The sequence below is a fragment of the Haplochromis burtoni genome, unplaced genomic scaffold (genome assembly GCF_018398535.1).
Source record: "Haplochromis burtoni strain Fernald_Lab_line unplaced genomic scaffold, NCSU_Asbu1 Contig_18, whole genome shotgun sequence".
Lineage (NCBI taxonomy): Eukaryota > Metazoa > Chordata > Actinopteri > Cichliformes > Cichlidae > Haplochromis > Haplochromis burtoni.
The window spans coordinates 930,991-944,286 of record NW_024582379.1 but is presented as its reverse complement, the minus strand read 5'-3'; the positions used below and the strand labels follow the sequence as shown (position 1 = coordinate 944,286).

At 41.5% G+C, this 13,296-nt stretch overlaps 1 protein-coding gene across 7 annotated transcripts in view; it reads left to right on the top strand.

Annotated features, from left to right (window-relative positions):
• The window catches only part of ccser1 (coiled-coil serine-rich protein 1), a 126,520-nt gene that overhangs the window by 84,909 nt on the left and 28,315 nt on the right, over window positions 1–13,296 (top strand). For 2 of the 7 annotated variants that reach the window (XM_005916142.3, XM_042218332.1), the window contains one exon: window positions 4,697–4,729. The exons of 3 other annotated variants lie outside the window; for them this stretch is intronic. In XM_005916142.3, coding sequence (XP_005916204.1) covers window positions 4,697–4,713 — 17 coding nt within the window. In that variant the 3' untranslated portion in view covers window positions 4,714–4,729. Of the gene's footprint in view, window positions 1–4,696; window positions 6,139–13,296 lie in introns of those variants that run through there. 2 more of the 7 variants (XM_042218331.1, XM_005916143.3) reach the window with 1 other exon arrangement.

Below are 13,296 nucleotides of genomic sequence, written 5' to 3'. Positions count from 1 at the left end.
TACCAACATGTGTACGCCATTTGTCAGACAGAAGTGGGAATGAAAAGAAAACGAATAATACAAATGCAGTGATAACTATAGAAATGCAGTGAGATGTGGAGCAAAACGGAGGGGATGATCGAAAGCTGCCATGGGGAGTGCAGGGGAAGACTGAGAACGTCTGCCAAGAAGTGGAGAAGCCAACAGATAGAGATCATGTTGAGGGAACGGACAGCGGGGGACTTGGAACTGCTTGCGAGAAGAGCAGAGAAGGAGGAGAAGAGATGGAGAACATTTGTTCTGTTTACTTATTGAGATCCAAGATGCATGATCACAATCCTTTTACAGTCCCAGAGGCTTTTCTCTTTGTCCCTCTATCTTTACATCTCCTTTCCTCTCATTGTTTCCTCATTTATCCCTCTCGGTCGTTTTCATTCCTCTCTCATTGTGCTCCTCCTCCTCCTCCCCCATTCTGTCATGTTACAGCAGAGTGAGAATGGCACGCAGTCAAATCCTTAAATCCTTCGAGACTGGGTTAGGATACGTTAACATATGATAAGTCACTGTGCCATATGATATATTCGATAAAAACTCTGAAGGCTTTGTGCCAGTTTGTCTGGGTGAAGGCAACTTACAGTTGGGCGACATATTAAAGAAGAAAATCAAACCCTTAAACCTTACACACACTGATGTTATCTGATTGTTATGTTATCCTGTGAAGGGCATTTTGGTGCCATGTTTTGGGTACACTTGCTCCGTAGAGGGAAGTGCAAATCAATATGATGCTGTCCTGAGAGCTCACCTTTATCCTGTGACTTGTCGAGAGGCCTAGTAAAATCAATCACAGAATGCACTGAAGTTGTTCTTGGCCTTTCTTACTTTGTGTTGTTTTTTTCTCCCCTGTAGTTTGTCACCACATAACTTCCTGTGTCTGTGCATTAAGGAGCTATTTGCAGTTTCCCAGCACAGCTTTCTTAAAAGTATTCCAAGAGCAGGAGGCAACAATACAATTAATTTAACTTGCTTTGTATGCCCCTCAAAGCTTGATGAAAGATTCCCAGGCGATGCATAGTTAGTTCACTTATGTGCCTTAACTGCGCCTTCCTCTCGCGTCCTCTAAATAACTTTATCAAGGTAACACCGCTGCTACCACCACCACCTCTCTCTATACATAGTGCTGACAGAAGGGAACAAAGCAAGCAGGACGGGACAGAAGGGACTGTGGTGGCTACTGCTGCGTGCCTCTCATCCAGGCTAACCCCACCTGGCCCCAGGGGCAGTGCAGGGGAGAGTGGGGGCTGACAGCAGAAGGTGTGCTTGTGTGTGGGACTGTGCATCTAAGAAAGAGGAACAGAGACAGAGAGAGTGTGCTTGTGTTTGTGTGGGAGTCTCTGATCTGTGTCCTCATGTATGGCTTTCTCCCCCCGGGCAGGGCATAACAGCACAGGGAGGCGGGCACCTAACTGGGCACAGATGGCAGCGACAGACAGACAGGGGCGGTGGTGATATAAACACGTTAATAAATAATTATCTGTACAATGACACTGGGTACAGCGGAGTTGACGGGAGGGGGAACTGCAGGACAGGAGGGGAGAAGGAGACGGGTGGGGGTGGACGTGAAGAAAATAGACAAAGAAGGATTTGAGAAGACCGGGAGAAAGAGTGACAGAGGAGGTAAAGGAAGGAGGCAGGATAAAAGGGTGCGAGAGAGGATGAAGAGTAAAGAAAACCAGGAGAATCTGTCAAGTAAAGGACAAAGGAAATGAAGAAAGAATATGAAATTACGAAGAAAAGTGATAGAAGACTAAAGTGTGTGTTTGTGTTCGAGAGCTCCAGTAAATATTAACAACGGTTGATATTGATATTTATTTAAAAATGTATAACTTAACACAGTTTGAGCAAGTGAATCTAAAGCTGCCGTTTCACTATCTAGAGATTTTAAGCCGTAGTAGCTGGAGTGCCAGAGTTTAAAAGCTAAAACCTCAAAGGCAAAATCGTTTTTAGTTTTGCGTCTATAACTCCATAAAGGAGTTATGGTGGAAAACAAAATAGAGAGATGAAAAGCCAGGTATGAATCCGTGTGAAGGAAATAAGAGGTGGAGAGAGCAGTGGGAAAGGATTCAACATCAGACAAGAAAAAGAGACAAGACGGGAGCGAGGGTAAAGACGAAGTGGGATGAAAATTGAGGAAACATGACAGGAAAAGAGGGAGTCAGTTACTCTACGTTGAAAGGCAGATGAAAGCAATACTCTGCTGTTCAGTGACAAGTCAGAGGGGAGGCTTTAGGTGGACAAAGCATCTAGTGGTGTGTGTGTGAATGTGTGTTTCTTGCCCAGTGTGTGCTACATCATGCATGCAATCCTGCATGCGTGTGTCGTCCGCTGACCTATAACTGCTTTTATCTGTAATGAATGACAAGAGGGCCTCTTGGCTCTTTCTCTCCTCCTCATATGCTGTCTTCCCCTCCGTCTCGCTCTCTTTTTCTAGTACCTGTTTCGCTTCACCTCTATCGCTTTAGTCTCCCCATCATTTTTCTCTTTTCTCTCTCCTTCCTGCACCTCCCCGCTCTCCAAGCTTTCCGCCGCAAACACCCTATCTGTGGTCACTTATTAATATATTTGAGTAGCAGGTTAACATAATTAGGGGTGTAGAGTTTGACTGCAGAAGGCTCGTGGGTGGATGCCGGTGCTCCTGCTGGCTCTCATCGACATTAGATAAGTTCTAAAAGGTCGAGACCAAATTAACATTTTAACTTTGGGCGTCGAGATGCAATCCTCCCTTTCCTTCCTTGACTTCTTAGCTCCTTGCTCATTTCCATTTTTCTCTTTTAGCTACAGGAAGTCACATTTTGCATATATAGTGTTTCCTATAATAGATGATACAGTCACAGCCAGTGCATTGACAGTCACAGCCACGGCGCATTACTGTATTGTAAGTTAGCTATATGCCATATTTTTATTTCCCATGTTGCTTTCTACAGCCCTCTTAGCATTCACTTTGAATTCATCATTAATTCATAACATCTCCCATCCTCATTGGCTATTCTTCAGCTCGAAACGATCAAAGAAACAAGGATTGTCGGGAAATGGCCGCATATGTAGCGAGTCTCCAACTTGAGATACAATTGTATCTATGTCTTTTACGTTATGCCAGCTCTTCCAGCTGGTAGATAATCAGTACATGTTAAAGGGCATTTGGCTTTCTTGCACATAGGTGTATTGAAAAGGGCACACTTTTATTTGGTGTGTAAAGCTAAAAGGAGCCTTGGCTTCTCCACTAGAAAAAAACAGAGAAATTGCAACAGTTTGTGTTCACACACACAAAAGCAATGTCAAGTAAGAGGGACGGTGTCCCACATGAGAGTTACTTGCTTTCAAATGACGGGGAATATAATCTTGTCTGACAAAAAGCTATGTTTTCAGTATCAGACGTTTGTTATCTTTAAAGTAAAGTATAAAGGTTTTAGCTTTCTCTGTTGAGCAAGACAGCAGCTGCAGTCTGTTTGGCGTTCCAACACTTGCAATGGATCACAGCCCTAACCCAGTTCTGCAGGTATAAAAATACCCATAGAAGCCAGTACAGTGTTTCTTTTCCCTTGTTTTTTTTTTTCTTTTTAAATTTGTTCATCCACTTTTCATCTTCATGCTCTTAGGGTTGTAAGCGCTGATCATTTCTAAAAATTTCCCTTCATTAATAATTTTTGTGTTGATATTTGTTGTTGACAAACCAACTTAAGCAGACATGTTTCCGTCTATTTTTAACATAACGCTTGGCAGTATGTTTTGGCATGGTATAGCCACGTTCGAGCCCAGGCGCCATGATTTTTGCGCCAGCAGTGTACAGCATGACAAAACTGATAAAGAAAATATTGGCTACTGTACCATTTGCAAGTTTAAAATACTGATAAAAACAGCCTTCACCTATAGAATAGGTTGCGAGGGCATTTTCTTAAATCCTAATTTAAACTGGCACCTTCATTCCTTATCCCTTTGTCCTCTTCTTTGATCCTCCTCTCATCTTCCTCCATTCGCCACTGTCCCTTTTCCAGACCTCCTACTGTCTTGGCATCCTCTTCAGGTGCTGCTGCCTTTCATGGCTCCTCTATCTCTGTGTGTCTACCTCCCTTTTCATTCCCCCCCCCCCTTCATTTTTAGGCCCTCATTACTTCTACTGACACAGTTTTCTTATCTTATGGTGCATTTTGAATGAGTGTTTGTCGTGTGAACGTGCTGTGTGCTTGCATGTTTTCTTGGTGGATGTGTTGTTGTGTATTGTAGAAAAAGGTTTGCATCTGCTAAGGCCAGCTTTATTGCAGTTGTGAGAGCATATATGTTTATTTATGGACTCATGTGTTGCTTTGATGGACCTTTGGTGTTATCTTGCTTTACTACACTTTAATATCAGTGCATAATCTACATGTAAAGGATCTGATTAGAGTAAAGGAGCTGATCTGATCTGATCCTCAGTACATGGAGAGGACTGTAATATTCAGCTTTGCACTGGGACCACATTCACACATGCTGTTTCCTATCCCCTCACGCTCATCTCTGTTTCTTCTCCGTGCACCTCCCTGCCTACGTTCATTCGTGTTCTTGCATTCATTTGTGTGTATCCCATGTTCATATTCAACTACATTCGTCTCACTACACCATGTCTTTTGTGTCTTCTCTTATGTTGTCCATCCATACGCGTCTACCTCCATTTGTCCGGAAGCAGTAAGCAGCATGGTATGACGGAGGAATGCAACAGGTATGGGTGCGTGAGTTGGGTGACACCACAATCCTGGGTCTGAAAATTGCTTTGCCCCAATACTATTTGTTTTTATTGCATTCCAGCTATAAATTCAAGATTTTATACCACATCTGTTGTGAAGGGCACCAACATATAAAAAAAAGACATGAAATCTATGTGGATATCTCACTCCTTTTTTTTTTATCTTTCCATTATTTTTTGTAATTGATTGATCTCATCTGGCAGGCCACAGACTATGTAATGGTCTGTTCGCCCTCTAGGCAGAGATAAGCTCACAACTGGCCCAGGTTTGTGTGTGCCATCTGCCATCTATCCATCATTTCTCTAACCGTTCATTGCTTAGCCTGTTTCTCTCTCCAATCAAGACAGCTGAACATTTGATTTACCTTCGTTATAGTAAATGTGACCTCATGGGTGTACTCCAAAGCCTTCTAATTCTATGTAGGTCTCAGTGCTCTCAAGTGGCTCTCTTAGCCCTGCCAAGTCTCCTCTCCACCTCCACTCTCAAAGATGGAAATCAAATTCCATCTGTTAGTCTAACAGCATCTGTGAGAATTCAGGAAAAGGGGAAAAAAAGAAGACAGTGATTGATTGTAGCAGGACGACCACTTCAGACTGCTGAGACATTATTTTCACTATTCATTGACTTGAGATCAATTTAACAGGATAGTTTCTAACTGTAACACAATAAAAGAAGTAACTTCTTTAATTTCGCATGATGATTTCTGGCATAATTTTCTCTTTGACAAGCTCTGTACTAATATGAGCAAATTAAAAGATATCTCTCTCCAGCTTGAAAAGATTTACAGGACAATTTATTAACTCCGACACCAGTTTCATTACCCATCTCTCATAATGGCATGTGAGAATGATGATTTGATAATCCTATTATGTCAAGTTTGATGTCCCTAAAATAGCCATAAAATTCAACATTCATTATCTCCTTTTCTTGTTTAATCAGCCTTTTTTTTAATTTTGTTGTACACTCTACATGATTCTTGTTTGAGCTATAAAAAAATCAATCAGTTTGACTTACTATTGATTTGCATGCCCAAACTACCTGTCGCCAAGTAATTTATGCCGAGGGAAGCTACCGGTTGGCCATTTTGATTGATGGCTGGTGATTTGCATAGCTGTGATTGCACTGCATTTTTTGACTGACTTAAGTGTCAAGACTCATCTCAAATCAAATTTGTCACATAATCGAACTGCGTTATACACATCGCACAGCATGTATATGCTTATTTGATATACCTGAAGGCACAAATGAATCATAGGAATGAAGTTTTGTTCCTGTGGAAGTGGACATGGATGTCTTTGTTTTCCTTTACCGGTTGGATTCTTCTTCCATCTATTGTTTTGGCCTAAGATGCTTTGTTTTTAGTGTAGATCCCTGTTTAAACAGAGGTACATTATAGAAGGTCAGTCTGTGGCTTTTATACAAAAGCAACGCTGACATCTAACTAAATATTTCTTCTCTGTATTTGTGTGTCGTCTATTAGATCCAGAGCTATTTGTGATGATATTTTCATCAGCTCACAGAGACAGTGTTCAGCAATGAGCCTAGGCAGATAACAGCGTCCTCTCTGTGCATTACCCTGTATTGGACAAAATAGTCAGAGTTAGTCTGATTTGATTTTTAAATTGGCCAGTACGGACAAGGCTGAGCAAATGGTCTAATGAAGAGAAAACGCGGAGGCTTGTTAGCGTAATCAGTTTGGAGCTGACTGAATCGGCCTCTGAAAGAAATTCAGTATTTCACCACTGAGTGGAAGGCCACGACGCTCAGTTTGTCTCTAGTGTTTTATCAGGGGAGAAGTTAACATTTTGTCTGCCCTTTTCTAATGATGTGACATGTTTTTCCACAGCTGATGATTTCAAGAGGTGTTTCTGTCTGACTGAGATAAATATGAAACATTAACAGAACAGTGTTTAGCGTCAAGCACAAAAAACAATGGTAGGCAGCTTGGAGACCTTAAAGCTAGTTATTCTCCCTTTGAAAGTGGAGTGGGGTCCTTCATTTCCTTCCTTTAGTGGTTCACAGGGAGGCAAAAACGAAGAGGCCAGCTGTGTGAAGTTGAGAGCGCGGTGGCCCTTGGAGCCCTCCAATTCCCATGTCTCTTCACCTTCCCCTGTCCCGTTCTCCAGAGTTCACTGGCTGATTGATTTGTTTTGGACAGGCAGTATTTTGGACATTAAAAATTGATTAACTGATCTGTAGTAGTGGTAGTAGAAGCAGAAGATCGGTAGCTTTAAAAAGATAATTCCCATGACTGAGTATTAAAAAGTGGATATGAACACATGCGGTTATGCTACACAAATCTGTATTTGAGGAAGAGTGGTGATGAGAGCTTTTGTGAACAGCTGGTATGTCTCAGCACATGGGAATCTCAATGGGGAAAAGACATGAGAGCACAACAGGAAGCTACTTAAATTCTCCTTGAAACTAACCAAGCACTTCCTTTAGCTACCGTACTCTTTCAGGGGCATGAGGGGATTCACACTGTGCTTCAGCCTCAGGTAAACGCTCTATTTCTTTGCGTAATTTATGGACAGCTGAGCAGTAAAAATCCTTTCCAGCATTTCATGTGTGACTTAACGTATGGCACGATATCTGTGTTTTTAACCAATAGTGACTTTTAAAAAAACAGTAGCCTATGGAAAAACTTTGATAACATCACGTAACAGTCTGTGTGTGTTTTGTGAGGTTATGTGTTCCTGATGTAATACAATGTGTTCTCGCTCGTAGTATGACGCGGACAAATATGTTAAATATTATCCATTTGTATGCGTCCTCACCCCGTCTATTGTGCACGCTTGCTCATTCCTTCATTATCATGGTAGAGCAGGTCTTTATTAATGAAGGGACATCTGTTTCATTAAAGCAGAAAGATGCCTGGGAGAGGGAGGGATGGAAGCGGTCTAAAGAGGAGCACATGCTGAGAGCCAGAATGAGACAGGACCAGACATGCAGAGATGCTTTGTGGTTACAGGGGGTTTGAGGCTGAGTAAAGTGGAAATAAAAGGCAACCTGAAATAGAAATGTAAGAAAAAAAAAATTAGGAAGAGATGTCAGACCCTTAGGCAGGAATGCTCCTACTGAGACTGAATGAGTCTAGCTTTTACACCCATATACATACTTCTACAGATCGCATCAGGTATCATCGTAAAAACACGAATTAACTCAGAAATACGTGTAACTAGAACTAATGCTGGGCCTGGAGGTTGCAGGCTGATGCTGGTCGCAAAGACGGCGCTGCACCAAAAACCTCATTGATTGTAGTTTGCATGGAACACGCCGACACTTGATAACTACTCGCTAAAACCCTTAGTGTCTGCTGGAACTTCTCCTTAAAATGTGTCGGTTTCACTGTTACCAAACACCTTTTATTCTGCTTACCGCTCTGTGGTTAGTAAGTGATTGTTTGCAGACAAGTTGGCATCTTCCATGCATATTGGGGGTGACCACATAAATCTGCTAGTGATCAAAGCATTCACGAGAAGGTTTTTGGTACAGCACACGTCTTGTGACTGAGTTCACCCAGTAACAGCCAAGAATTCCCCAGTTAGTTATTGGAGAATACATATTTTTTGCTAGCGACCAGTGGTTTCCAGGGGTTCCTGGAGCCACTAAGGGGTGGCTGTAGCTCAGGTGGTAGAGCAGGTCATCTGCTAATCAGAAGGATGGTGGTTCAGTCCCTGGCTGCTCCAGGCTGCAAGATGCTAACCCAAAGAAAAAAACAGTTAGAGGTCAAGCACTCACAAACACTTCAATAAAAGATGGAATTTAAGTGGTAAATAATATTTGAGGTACATAAAGTGCAGGCAGCCAAAAGACGTGGTGTGTAAGGACAATGTAAATCCTATTGCTTTAATTATCTGTGTCAGGCGTAATATATCTCACCAAATGATAACACAACACATATCTTCTTTTTCAAAAAGAAGTAATAAACAAATGTGAGAAATAAACAGTTTCAATGTGTGAGTATGCGACCACAGGTCCACAGCCAAAGGCAAACAATTCTTCTTTGTCTCTTGAATTTATATTTGTTAAGACACCAAAAGTCTGCTCACTATTTTTAATGTTTATAATGGCGCATGGCTTTCTTTTCTCCACTTTGTTACTGTATAGCCACTTTTTGGAAATAAGAAACATATAAATATGTGAGTAAACTGCTGAAATGTGTGTTATGTGTTGTTGTATCGGTATACTTTCAAAATATAACGTTTGCTCATATAGAATACAGTATGATTGCATATATTGGATATTTATCTAATATAACGGCATATTGTAGCTGAAAATGACAGAAGGAGATACAGTTATAGAGAGCAGAAATTTAACTAGCTAGAAAACCAGTTTACCTCCATCCATCCATTCGCTTCCGCTTATCCTTTTCAGGGTCGCGGGGGGCGCTGGAGCCTATCCCAGCTGTCATAGGGCGAAAGGCGGGGTACACCCTGGACAGGTCGCCAGTCTATCGCAGGGCCAACACACAGGGACAGACAACCATTCACACTCACACCTAGTGTAAATTTGGATTATCCAATTAACCTATCCCCACAAGCTGCATGTCTTTGGACGGTGGGAGGAAGCGGAGTACCCGGAGGGAACCCACGCAAACACGGGGAGAACATGCAAACTCCACACAGAAAGACCCCGGCCTGATGTTGGAATTGAACTCAGGACCTTCTTGCTGTGCGGCAACAGTGCTAACCACCGTGCCAGTTTACCTAATAGAGTTTATTCTTCTCAGAGTGATAAACGTTCAATAATCTTTCAGTGACTTTGTGTTCATGTGCATAATTAAAATAGCCACAGATGTTCACCATAGGAAGTATTGCTCCACCTTATATCCGCATACCTGGCTTCTGAGTAATAGTCATTCTTGAGGCAACCATTTAGCTCATGGCTACTCTTTAGGGAAGGTTAAATCAAATGCGTTTACTCTCATTTGGCATCACGACTCCACACTGCTTTCACACAACAGATGAGGTGACATCTTCTATGTCATTTATATGAACATGTCTCCTGTAGCAGCACTACCTTCATGTAAAAACGGCAAACAAATTTCCAAGGTAGGCTATGTGGCCTGGCGTACAGTTTGTATGCTGATGTTAACACCAGTGGAGGTTTGGAACTTACTCAACAGTCAGTGGTTCCACTCTGGAACTGATTCGCCTTGCTTCCTAAATACTGCCGCTCTCCAATAATAACTACTTATAGCAATAGATTTCACATATTGATGTGTTTCAGTGGTGGTGTCAAACTTTTGTCATGTGACACAGTTATTGTGACACATGTTTTTACCTTCCTGACAGATTAGGCTTTACTTTGACTTTTACCTTTAAATATTCAAATTTGGACCCTGGCAGCAGTCTAATAATGAGTTTGATTAGTTTTGTAGATTTTAGGTTGTAATGTTTGTCTAGTATATATATTTTAAAACAACTTAGTCACCAAAATAACTGCACCAACTGAAAAACACAAAGACAATTTGCACTTTTAATGATAAAAAAAAAAGATAAAGCTCATACTTGTTGCACATAAATAGGTTCAGAGCAACTCCCATTGCCTAGCAGAGAGTGTGTTATATTTGCTTTTTATTTGATCGAGTAAAATGGAATTGAACTGGTGGTCGACAACTTCAGATCTAGTGTCGTCTTAAAACTGAAAGAATAAAACATTAGACGTTTGTGGACTGGTCATGAAATAGTAAAGTTAAATTGCATGTTGTTTTCTCACAATGGGGCGATTTATGTGTGTGGTGCCAGGTAAAGTATAAAAGGGTGAGAACGGTCCAAAAAAATAGTGTAAGTGTTACCAAGTGGGAGGTGGTTAGAAGAGAAACAAACAGACACAAACTGAAAGAGAGAATTTAAAATAAGTGAAAACGGGGGCAACATGTGCAGTGTTGAGGTCAGATATGGCAACAGCGGTATTACACACATGCACACACAGTCAATAGCCAAGGTCAGATCGAGTCACAGTAGGATCACAAAGTCCCTGCAGAGGACCAGGTTAGAACTGACAACTATAATTAGCCTAATTAGTGCAACAAAACCATCATCACAGTGGGTAATGACCTGGGCAGGCCAGCGAGGGTGATGGATGGAAGGATAGATGGATGAGGCAGAGAAAGAGAAACAGGTAGATAAAGAGTATTAATTAGGGTAAGACTAAGGGGAACAATGGGTGAATTAGTGAGCACATGATGGAGAGACAGATAGACCGCATTTACAATATATATAAGAAAGGCCTTAGAGGTATGGGTGTCAGACAGGTTCACTGTTAGACACCCTTACTCAGTCTCGAATAGCCTGTTGTGCTGCCTCAGATTTTGTTCAGTTTTAAGCACAACACTCAGTATGCATTCAAATCACTGTCTGCGTTTGCAAGTCTCTAATCTCAAACTAGGCACACTTGCTAGATCTGAACTGATTACCTAGTTATTCCAACAGCAAATGCGCTAATTAATTAGCTGTAACAGTAGCCATTCAAGACAAATGCTAATATTGTCTGGTTCTACCTTTTTCAGCTGAGCTTCTTTCTACAGTTTTCTTGATATTTTTCCAGCCAAGCAATTAATTTAATAAATGATGCAACAGTTACTGGGTTATGCCAGTGTGATGAAAAATGAAATTGAAAGAAAGTTTGAAGTTAAAAACAAGTCTATTTATATGATGATCTAACATGTTAGAACTGAAGAAGCTTCTTGGATGAGAAGTGGAACATCTTCACGAAACGTAAAGAAGTCGCTTTCTTTCCAAGCTCCTTAGGCTAACTTGTTAGTTGGTTTTAAAGAAATTGTGTCAGCAGTGTTTTAAGTGCAAAAATCAACCACAAATGCAGCACCTTTATAAATAGTCTTAAGCCAAATTTGCAACTACTCAAACTGCACCGTGAAGTCAAGTGACTCACTCGCCCCCAGCCTGACTTCATATGGAATTAAATTTGATAGAACTAAAGAACATGAAAGAACATGACATGTGAGTGAAAGACTGTGACGCGCAGACACAAGGGAGAAGAAATGGCGGAATAGAAGGAATTGTGAAATAGAGTGCAAGAACAAGAGATGGAGAAAAGGAAGAGCCATAAGTTTTTACACAGGACATAAACGTACATCATTTAATAAATGGTCGGTGCAGCCGCATGTGCCAGCTGACCTTTAACTGATGTAAAGGCACATTCACTGCATGTATTACCATCTAGGGTCCTTTCATATTAAGTCTGAAGTGGAAGCTCACTGACTGAATTAAAACTGTCACAAGTAGGAACTGATGACTTGATGCTTCAACAAAGTTGATGCAAATGTTGTTTTTCTTTCATGGGGAGATGCATGCAAATAATGTATGCATATTTACAACATCTGACAAATAACATTAAAATGATGCTTTTTTTCTCTCTGGCTTAAATCTAAGAGGGGTCTAAAACAGAGTTGTAAACTAATCCTTGAACAGGCAGTAGTTGCTTCAGTTAAAGAAGTGATGTCAAGCTGCTCTGCATCGCTCTCTGAAAATGCAACATGAAGTCTGTTAGTCATTCTTCTTAGTCGCTTTTAAACTTTTTTTTTCTTTTTTTCTCACGGGGGAGGATTTAGGTGGGTGGATGGATTAGCTACAGTGGGGCAAAAAAGTATTTAGTCAGCCACCGATTGCACAAGTTCCCCACCTAAAATGATGACAGAGGTCAGTAATTTGCACCAGAGGTACACTTCAACTGTGAGAGACAGAATGTGAAAAAAAATCCATGAATCCACATGGTAGGATTTGTAAAGAATTTATTCGTAAATCAGGGTGGAAAATAAGTATTTGGTCAATAACAAAAATACAACTCAATACTTTGTAACATAACCTTTGTTGGCAATAACAGAGGTCAAACGTTTACTATAGGTCTTTACCAGGTTTGCACACACAGTAGCTGGTATTTTGGCCCATTCCTCCATGCAGATCTTCTCGAGAGCAGTGATGTTTTGGGGCTGTCGCCGAGCAACACGGACTTTCAACTCCCGCCACAGATTTTCTATGGGGTTGAGGTCTGGAGACTGGCTAGGCCACTCCAGGACTTTCAAATGCTTCTTACGGAGCCACTCCTTTGTTGCCCGGGCGGTGTGTTTTGGATCATTGTCATGTTGGAAGACCCAGCCTCGTTTCATCTTCAAAGTTCTCACTGATGGAAGGAGGTTTTGGCTCAAAATCTCACGATACATGGCCCCATTCATTCTGTCCTTAACACGGATCAGTCGTCCTGTCCCCTTGGCAGAAAAACAGCCCCATAGCATGATGTTTCCACCCCCATGCTTCACAGTAGGTATGGTGTTCTTGGGATGCAACTCAGTATTCTTCTGTCCTCCAAACACGACGAGTTGAGTTTATACCAAAAAGTTCTACTTTGGTTTCATCTGACCACATGACATTCTCCCAATCCTCTGCTGTATCATCCATGTGCTCTCTGGCAAACTTCAGACGGGCCTGGACATGCACTGGCTTCAGCAGCGGAACACGTCTGGCACTGCGGGATTTGATTCCCTGCCGTTGTAGTGTGTTACTGATGGTGACCTTTGTTA